The sequence below is a fragment of the Polypterus senegalus genome, chromosome 3 (assembly GCF_016835505.1).
Source record: "Polypterus senegalus isolate Bchr_013 chromosome 3, ASM1683550v1, whole genome shotgun sequence".
NCBI classification, from domain to species: Eukaryota; Metazoa; Chordata; class Cladistia; order Polypteriformes; family Polypteridae; genus Polypterus; species Polypterus senegalus.
In genome coordinates, this window is record NC_053156.1 from 278,974,065 (window position 1) to 278,984,794 (window position 10,730).

At 41.8% G+C, this 10,730-nt stretch overlaps 1 protein-coding gene across 1 annotated transcript in view; it reads left to right on the forward strand.

Moving 5' to 3' along the window:
• LOC120526697 (cadherin EGF LAG seven-pass G-type receptor 2-like) overlaps positions 1 to 9,220 on the forward strand; it is a 125,454-nt gene extending 116,234 nt beyond the window's left edge. Inside the window, 3 exon segments of the mRNA XM_039749856.1 lie at positions 196 to 432; positions 526 to 760; positions 5,190 to 9,220. Coding sequence (XP_039605790.1) covers positions 196 to 432; positions 526 to 760; positions 5,190 to 5,214 — 497 coding nt within the window. The 3' untranslated portion in view covers positions 5,215 to 9,220.
• The last annotated feature ends 1,510 nt before the right edge of the window (positions 9,221 to 10,730 follow it).

Sequence of the window (10,730 nt, forward strand, 5' to 3'; positions counted from 1 at the left end):
TGGATAGGTGTGCCTTATTCTTTGCTGATGTCTTATGGGAAAATATGAATATAATAGGTCTTGTGATCCAAACTCAGTACAAATAAGTATTGTTAATGACCTACCTGCTGTATGGATGTTGCCACTATAGAACTAACCAGTGCTAGTTTGGTAAAATGTGAAAAGTTGCCATTTAAAACTCTGTTTTTTCCTCAGTGGATAATCTCTCAGGGCATGTAAAACCCTATTGGCCTGGAGAATTTGTGACAACAGCCAGTGAGAGTGAAGGACATGGTGGGTCAGAGAAGCTAAAGGTGGAGACGGTACCAAACTCGGACATCTCCAGGGAAAAGTTGAATTCCATAGAAGACCATGTCAGGGAAAATGGTGATGGCATCTACAAGGATAATACACTAGTCAGCCTGCCCAACCCAAACGCCCAGCCACAGAAAGGTGCATGTCAGACTTATGTGTCTCTCGCCACTTTTGGACTATCAAAACAGTATCTGACCACTTTATAACATTTCTTTTCATTGATATTTGCAGGCATCCTTAAAAAGAAAAGCTTACCCACAATTACTGAAAAAAACAGTATCAATCGTATTCACAATGAGCTTTCTAATCACAAGATAGGAACAGTCTCCTCCCGGGCGTCCTCTTCGAGTGATGGGAGCAGAGTCCAGAGGACCAAACAGAGTCTCCAGGAGCAGCTCAATGGGGTGACACCCATTGCTATGAGCATCAAGGCAGGAACAGTGGACGAGGACTCATCTGGGTCCGAGTAAGTATAGCACAGCACTTAGATTCTTCCCATGTGTGACACACAGTGATTGCATGAGAAGCTGCATGAATTTCTCCTCCCTTTTTTGTCTGTCATTACTTTTAAGGAAAATGAAGCATGTTTAAAACCATTTTTCCATTTAAAGCAGTGTTTTACAACCAAAAGTGGGTCGCAGTGACCCACTTTTTTTGGGTTGTGTAATAAATAGCATTGTACAAATTGTGTCCCCATTTCTGACTGGGCTTGTTTCATGAAGAGGAACCACCGCTGTTTCAATTACACTCATTTCACCGCGGGGGAGCCGCTCTTACGATTGTACTCTTATCATCATAGGGACTCACCACTCCACTCTTTTTATTGTGCATGTTCACCCATCCCCAGTTCTTCCGATCTCACTCATTTCACCAACCCTCTCGGTTTGCAATTGCTGCTAGTGGTTCATCAGTTACGTTAAAAAGGCAAAACTGAGCTGCAGGTCCATAAAGGTGGAGAAACCCTGATTTTATAGCATGGTAAATAATTCTGGAAAGCATGATCTCTCCAGACATCCGTGCTACATCAACAGTAGGACTTGTAACACCTAAGCTAACTACACTCTTAGGCTTTTTCTGCTGAATCTTACATAAAAGTTGAATTATTCAAATATAAAATTTAAAATGTATTTTGCATTCAAAAAGTATTCAGACCCCTTCACTTTTTCACATCCTGCTAAGTTGCAGTCTTGAGCAAAATGTATTTTTTCACCACATCAAGCAACACTCCTTACCCTAGAATGACAAAGTAAAACCCAGATTTTAGAAGTCTTTGCAAATGTATTAAAAATAAGAAACTAAAATATTGCATTGACACAAGTATTTAGACGCTTTACACAATACTTAGTTGAAGCACCTTGGAAGCGGTTCCAGCCTGGATTCTTCTCAAGTCTGACACAACAAGCTTTACACATCTGAATCTGGGGATATTTTTTGCCAATTTTAATTTAATTTTAATTGGGTTCAAATCCGGGCTATGATAGTGCCACTCAAGAACATTCCCAGAGTTGCCACTCCTGTGTTGTCTTTGCTTTGTGATTAGGGCCAAAGTGGATGCTGCTGGTACCAGTCTTGTTCCTGGTTTCCCCCACTACAAGGTTTTAATCATACTTAACAGGGAGCAGCCACCTTTAAAAGGTTTTGAAGCATACTTTATATATGTAACAAGTGTTGGTTACTCTTGAAAACCTTGGCATTAAATGCTTTAACAAAGAAGGAGCCTGATCCTGTTCATAGGCCTCCTCCCAGTTCACTACCTTAGGACAAGAACAGCTCATTATATTTCAGAACCTCTTAACACTTATGACTCCAGTTATGATCTTACAGAACCTGGATAAGTATCTCAGTCTCTCATTCTGTAGAACCTCCCAGTGGCTGCTAGTGTTGGTAAAGCAGTTTCAGTGACATAATACTCAAACTTTATTTCAATTTAAACTTATGTTTATTGCTAGAGAAACCAGGCAAAAACAACAGTAGAAGATAAAACAGAAGAAAACATATCCATCCATCCATTATTCAACCTGCTATATCCTAAGTACAGGGTCACGGGGGGTCTGCCGGAGCCAATCCCAGCCAACACAAGGCGCAAAGCAAAAAAAACAAACCCCAGGCAGGGCGCCAGCCCACTGCAGGAAGAAAACATATGACCTGAACAATTGAAAGTTTATATAGCCATTAGACAGTTTGTTTGGCTTTTTAGCTGTTGCACTCTTTTATGTTCTTAACCCAGTGGGACATTGCACTATTGTTTTCCTCTTAGACCAATTGTGATACTTGTGAACATTGGCATACTAATCTGCCAGAGATGTCAAAGAAGTGTTCCCCTTGATGTTTATCCTGTCTCTCTCTCTTCTTCTCTTGTGAAGTCTCTGAAAATTCTTCTAAATCCTTTCCTATATAGAGTTCCTTGGTGACTGATCATGCAAGATGTAGGTATAGTTTCATCAGCTGAAATAAGACAGCTAATCATTTTCAATAGTCTTGTTACTTGTCAGTGAAGCTTCTTTTAGTTAGACACAGTAACATGCATGATGGCTACAAGGTCTCAAGCACCAATTATGCATCTTAGTACAAGCATACACACACTGATTTGTTTATCTGAACTTAAGTCTTATATAATTTACTAGTTATTACTCTTAAGGCAATGTCACATTTGACAACTTTTCAAGCAGTTTTCAGTTGTTGCCTTCATTTACATCAGGGGTGCCCAATGCGTCGATCGCGATTGACCGGTAGATCGCAACGGTAGTGCAGGTAGATCGCATTGCATTAAAAAATTTTTAAACGTTAGTCTATCATATATCCTCCCTATGGCATTTGCCACTTGATTGACATACAGGGCGGCCAGTCTGAGATCTCTTCTCTTCTAACACACCGGTCATCCTGCACGCACAATCAAACGCGCGAGCTACTGTAAAACTCCGGCTGTGATCTAGTTAGCCTTCCAATTTATATCGACTAAAGAAGGGATTAAAAAAAAATTGTTTGGGGAGGGTATGGGCTGGATGTGGAATTGGAAGAGGATTTTTTTCTCTCATAATGTCACAATTGAAGTGCGTTTGTCTGATCTGTCAATCTGTCATTGCTCTTTCAAAGAAGGAAAAAGTGGAAAGGCACTTTCAAACTGTTCATAAAAACTATGAAATTGACGTCCTTCCAAAAAGCGATCTGAGAAAGAGAAAAGAGAGGGAACTAAAATCGCAGTTAATTTTTCACTCGGCTGAATTCAAAAGCTCCTTGACTGCGTTATTCGGCTTATTTATGCGAGTCAGCCTTTTCCCGCATGACGATTATTAAATCCAAATAGAGTAGTGACCATAAATGTATTGAATTGTTATTGTGCCATAAAGGTTATTCAGTTATGCAAGGTTTGACAACATACATTTTATGTATAAAGTATACTCAGTGTATATTATACATATATATATATATATATATATATATATATATATATATATATATATATATATATATAATGTAGGTAGATCATTTCGACCTGCTCATTTTAGAAGTAGCTCGCAAGCCAAAAAATTGTGGGCACCCCTGATTTACATAATCTTAACGAGTCAGAGACAGTTGGCAGTGTGCATCCATGATGGTCATTCCCATAATGTGACATTCTCAGTGACTTACTCCAACAAGTCCACGACAGTTTTGATTTTGTCTTTAGTTGTAGGGGCCGACTCTGTATGTGCATGAGAGCTGAGAACCAATAAATGCTCATTTGGAAGTACAATGCATATAATGCAGTGATGAGGAAAAAAGGAAAGCGTGTGTTTTAAACCTCGCAAACAAAAGAGGTGGTCTGTCTGATGTGTCGTGTTTTACTTACCATGACAGAACACAAAAAAGTAATAGAAGGGCAGAGATTGCTACCAAACTCAATTTATCTGTTAACACTTTGTGCAGCAACGGCTCCATCAGGCAGCACGTTATTAGCTGTCACAAAAATCAGCAAGCACGGCTGTGCTAGAAGATCAGCTTTTAGTCTGTAAATGTGACATGCCCAGCGATTTCCAGTCATTTAAACTGACCTGGTCTGGCGATGACATCAGCAACTGCGGTCGACAAGTTTTTCATACACAACGACAAGTGGCCGCATATTGTGACATCGGCTTTAGTGTTTTATTGTTTGCATGTCTTCCAATGTTTTTCAGTTTATTTGTATGCATCGTAATATCCTTTCATTCTTCGGGGGAAAAAAACAAACACATTGTCATCCTGTGAGTCTTCGTCGTGTGTTTGCTGACCTAGCCCTCTGCCAAAAAAGACATTTGCCTGCTAAACTCCTGTTTAAATACACACAATCAAAAGTAATGCTAGCATTCCCTTATGAGCTTTACAGTACAGACTTGTTTACACATAAGCTGCATCTTATCTAAATAATCCTTTAATAATCCTATTTTATAATAAATATGAGAAGTCTTATTTAACAAACTGTAATACACAGGGTATAATAGGTCATCAAAGTCTTTGAGGTCTCCTACCCTCTGCCACAGCAGAAGCCATTCCCTTTGCTTCAAGGTTTCTGCTTTCTTAAGTAACTGCATGTTCTTGAGGACACCCATGGTATGAAGCTTGGAATAACACATGCATGTGCATGTCGCGTCGTACAGGCCTGTTTCGTGCTTTGTGTTAGATGATAGTATCTTGGATCTCTTCAACTAATCTTTCTCCAACTTTTGTGTCTCTTTTTCCAACATTCCAGATTTCTTTTCTTTAATTTTCTTCATTAATGCATTCAAGCACATCTCAGTTTACAACTCACACAGCCAGCTGTGCTAATCTGTGTGAGCAGATTCCAAAGTGCATGTTTCTCTTTCCATCTCACAGATGCATTTTAATCATATCCATTCCTTTTTTCTTTTTGTTTTTCTTTTCCACAATTTCACTCACAGCAGCAGCGATGAGACCTCAATCTAAGCCTGCGGTCCCTCACCTTGGAAAGACCGTAAGGCTGAAGGGGTGGACCTCGGGATGTCCACCACTCACGCAAGCTGCCGCTGGCATGCCATGTTGACACTGTGCACACACTCAGGCCGGGACACCGAGAAGCTCGAAGAGGTGCAGACGTTCTGATGATCGCACTTCAGGAAAAATTGCAGGCGTTTTCTGTCTGTTTTTGATCTGTGCCAAAAGATGCCCAGCTTGAGCTCTGGAGTGGACCCTCACCATGCCCAATAGTGGCATCCTACACAGATGCATACATACTTGAATGAACGCACTTTCGTTTCGGTCAACAGGACAGACCTAACACTGCTGGAACCTTATATAAATAAGGTGTGGACTCTAACCACTTGTTTAATTGATCCAAGAATTTCAATCTTCAGGGATTTTCTAGAACTGGCGCTAACATGCGTGCTTTGGGGCCTGTGTGGCACTGAGACAAACCTCATGACACTGAGAATTCAGCACCCCTCCAGCATTTACTTGTAATTGATGTGAACCTCACATGGGCTGTGCATGTTAACTTAGGTGTATCTTTATAGAAGGTCATGTTAAGTACAATAAAACACAGCTTTGGACAGTAGGAAAATAAGTGGAGTGAAGGGAACCTCCCAACAGTTAGGATCAAAACCACAAGGATGGAAGAGAAGTGAAAGTAGGATGGAGGGGAACCACTAATAGTGAAAAAGTTAAACATGGAAACAGAAGGGAGGCGATAGAGGTCTGATGGGTAGCCTCCCTCGGAATTGAAATATCGGGGACATGTAAGGCATGTGTAACAGAAACACAGCCCCCCTTTGGTGTGAAAGAGGACATGTGGGAGTCTACTTGGACATGTGGTTAAATCAGGGCGGGGGAGAGAGAGAGAAATGGGCTGAGGCCAAACCTACCTGAAATTTAAAATGCTAGGGAACATCCCATGAATTGGAAATAGCGATGATGCAGAAGGTAGGTACAAGAGGGTGGGGAGGAGACTTGACGTGTAAATTCTAATGGGACAAACAGAAAAGTTAACGTTACTTGAAAGAACTCTTACCAGTTGTGAGAATACAAAAGCAACAGGATCGTTGGAAAGGAAAACCAATTTGAGGCCGTCCACTCTTGGCTAGAAAAGGAAAACTGGTCATGGACGCATATGAGAGAAAGTATTTGGCCTTGTTATTTTTGAAACTTGCCCTCCTCACATGGCTTTCTTCACATGCCCAGACCTATTCTGTGGGAAGTGTCTGAGGTTCTCCTCGCATGCCAGACAGATGCCTATGCCATGTTCCACTCGGCTTGCAACTCCAGGGTTGGGATATGCATAACTGATCCACGTTGGCCTTATGTGGAAAATTGCCTTCAGCCAATCAGCCTTCATTTTGTACTTTTTGTGATGATTTTCTTCTTCAGTGATGCCTGTTCAGAGGGAGTAATATTTTTACCTTTTATTTGAAACTTTTTTATAAGGAATCAACTTTTGCGTTCATGTTTCGCCTGAAGGATCTTTTATTTAAATGCTAATTGGACCTAATTGCTTGTTCAATAATGATGGAATTGTTAATATTGTATAAAGGTTGACTTTCTTGTGTAAAAAAAAAAAAATGTGGCACGATTGGTGTGGTGGGAAAAAGAAAAACTTTCAGAACTTGGAAAAGAGGGCAAGAGTTGAGCATTTAAGAAGTCTTCTGCTTCCATTCAGCAGATAGGGATTTGATTAAATGAAAAAGTAAGTACAGCCCATTGAAACGGTTATCTTTTTCAATATATTGCAACAGGCAAACAGTAGTCTTCATTCAAACTGTGCCTGCAGATTAAGATGATATACTTCAATAATCACACAAGGAAAGTTTGCCTTCCCAATAATTTACTCAACAAAAAAAAAAATCTATATATGTAATGGTCTACTAGGGGGAAAAAGGAAGTTCATCCTTGGCTCCAAAAGATGGCGTCACCCTCTTTAGCAGAAATGACGTTTCTTAGGCATTTTGCATAACTAGTCACTCACATCAGCTCACTGAAATTTTTGACCAGTCTTCCATTCCAAGTTCCTTCGCTTGCAATATGGCTGTGGGTTTACTTGCATGGTATGCTTGTTTCAGATCCCCCTCCATTTCAAGTGGAATTCAAATCAAGACTTTGACGAAGCCAGTCTCCATAACCTAGCATTACCTCATTTTGAGCCATTCATTATTGTGTTGAAAGATCAATTTCTGGTTCAGCTTCAGTGTTTGGACAGATGGCCTTACGTTCTCGTCAAGCACACTTTGATATGATGCAGAATTTTTAGTGAACTCAATGACTGCAAGTTGCCCAGGCCATGAGACAATAAAGCATCCCCAAACCAGAACCTTTACACCTCCGTGCTTCACAGATGCTATGAAGGTTCTTCTCTTGAAATGCTGCCGTTGGTGTGCACCAGACATGTCTACTGTTACTGTCCAGAGCACAGTGTTCCATATGGCCTGGTCTTTGCTTAGATGTTCAATGGCAAATTGAAGTCTTGTTCTAGTGTTCTTTCTGATACAGCAAAGGCTTTTTCTTGGCACGCTTCACATGCAGGTCCAGTTTCTCTCTTTTTGATTGTAGGTGCTGCCACTTTGACACCAGCTGTTGCAAGAGTTCTCCGCAGATCCAATAGTGAAATTTTGGGGGTTCTTGGAGACCTCTTTTTCTTATCAAATGGTTAGCTCTTGGGCTGAATTTGCTGGGACATCCAGTCCTGGATGAATTGGCAGTCATTGGAAAGCTACACCTCTTGTAGATGATTTTCCTCACGGTGGAATGATTCATTTCAAATAATCTGGCGATCTTTTTAAATTCTTCAACAGACTCGTAGGCCTCCACAACCTTCTCTCTGAGGGCCTTAGGGAGCTCTTTTGATTTTTGCATGATGACACCATGACTCCTCATTTTCAAGGAGAACACCAGACCCTCGATATCCGTGGTTTAAATCGGACAGGGTCCACCTGCACACTCTTAAGGAGGCTCTAATCATTGGCACCTCATCTGGATTCTATTTGAAGGATCTGAAGTGGTGATAGATGTTGGGGTGCACTTACTTTTTCCATGTGACAAATCTGCATTTTAGATTGAGAATGAATACACCATGTCAATTTTCTGTGTCGTTTGTTCAAGTATATCACTTTTATCTGTAGGCCCCAATTTGCGTGAAGATCAGATCTTTGCCTGTTCAAATATGTTGCAGACGTCCCCAGTTTCCATGGGAGGCTGGTTGTATGTGTCTGTCCACACTGGGATGGCAACAGTGTAGTCCTGAAAGTTTGTTTTTTTTTCTTCCTCCACTCAAGATGTTATCACTATAAGATGCTGGACTTTAAATTTAGTTACTAACTTTTAATTTTGTACAGACCGAATCCTGTTGTATATATTTTAGGTTTTTGAACAGAAAGAGAAATGTGTAGTTTATCCAGGTAACCAGACCTGACCCTATCAGAGTTGGCAGATTATTTTGCCAGAATTTTTACCTTTGCTTTCTGATTTTTCTTTTGGGGATTCACGAACAAAGAATTAAATGGAATGAACGGAAATTGCCAAAGCTGAATGGGTGGGTTTCTATGCTAATTTTCATTTTAGGATACCCCCTTTTCCTCTACTGCATGTGAACCCATTGTCCCTTTTGCTGTGTGTAAAATGAGCGCGGGCGTCAGTGGTTGAAAACTGACAAGGCACACATGTTCAGTTTCTGTCTGCTCGCCTACCAAAGACTTCGGAGCCCTCCATCATTACTGGGGAGCCTTCTTGTCCCGTCTGTTCTCTCTGGTGATTGCTTGCTATGGCACTAAGACTCACGAGGGCCCCCAGACTGGTTTGTTTTCCATCTGTATATTTTGGACATTTAGTTCTTAGTTTAGGCTTCATTTATTACAAAAGGCCCTTTGCTCTTCAGAAGCTGTTACAGTTTCCTGTTATTTATTAATACTTAGACAATTAAAAGACAAGCAATGCAGATAGCAAAATAAATCCAATTTCTGAGCCTCAATGCCTTCTGCTTTGTTTCTTCCTGAAGGAGATTAATAAAAAAAATGGGTGGGGGGGTGGTCTTCTAGAAATAAGGCTATGTTCATTGACTGATTGTAATTAGGGTTCTATAGAATTAATGGTTGAAAACGGCGGCTACATTAGTATGACCACACCGGAGTGTGATTTTTGAGGTTCCAATATGGCACTGTAAACTGCCATTTACAGTGCCTGCTGAAAATTTTCAGACCCTTTCAGTTTTTTCACATTATGTTGAAGGTGAGGTCAGGTCAGGTTGGAAAGCCTGCACTGGTACAGCACGTTGCTGCCCCCACCACACAGTGAAACAGCTCGGGATCCTGGTTGGCAACCCACCCAGGCAGACACACAGTCCAGTCCCATGCTCCAGAAAAGACCATCTACCTGCTGGAGCCATTTGTTACATGGACGTCCCCTTGGCCTGGTCCTGCCGCTCAGCTCCTCAACTTTGAGGACACTGTGAGCCGGATCACCCTTGGCGAATCACTCCACGTGGCCATAGTGCCGTGACGCTCCCTCATAATGCAGGTAATGTGCCTCATTTGGGACTCCATAAGCAACACAAAGTCAAACCAGTGCTACACAAGGATTCTCTGAAGAGACACAGTACTGAAGGAGTCCAGTCTTCGCCTCAGGTCAGTGGAGAGCGTCCATGTCTCACAACCATATAGCAAGACAGGGAGCATCAGGATTGTAAAGACTTGGACCATCATCCATTTGCATAGATATCAGAGGCGCCTCGCACCCCTTCCCAGCGACCTCATGACCCCCATGCTCTCCCAATCCATCTACTGACTTCATAGGAAGAGTCATCAGAGACATGAATGTCACTGCCAAGGTAAGTAAACCTCTTGACGCGGTCAACACTCTCTCCGCAGACAGACACACTGCTGATGGATGTGCCTAAGAGGTCATTAAAGGCCTGGATCTTGGTTTTTATTAAGGAAACTCACAAGCCCAGACACTCAGACTCCTCACTCAGTCTCTCGAGAGCCCCGATCAGAGCCTCCATTGACTCCGCAAAGTTCACAGTATTGTCGGCAAAATCAATATCGGTTAATCTTTCTTCACCAACAGATACCCCACAGCCGCTGGACCCCATGACCTAGCTCAACACCCAGTCCATGCAAACACTGAACAGTGTAGGAGCAAAAACACACCTCTGACGAACCCCAGAATCCACTGAGGAAAATGAACAAGAGGTCCAGCCTCCACTCTGCACAGCACTCACAGTACCAGTGTACAGGCCGGCCATGATATCCAGCAACCTTGGGGGGGATCCTGCGAATTCTCAAGGATATCTCACAGGGCAGCTCGATCAACTGAGTCGAACACTTTATGAAAATCAACAAAGGCTGCAAAGAAACTGACAATATTTGTGTTTTGCACTTGTTGAGAACCCTCCAAGTCAAGATGCAGGTCAATGGTAGACTTCTTTGGTGTAAAACCAAACTGCATAGGTCGCTGGTAGGTGAGCAAGTGATCACGGATCC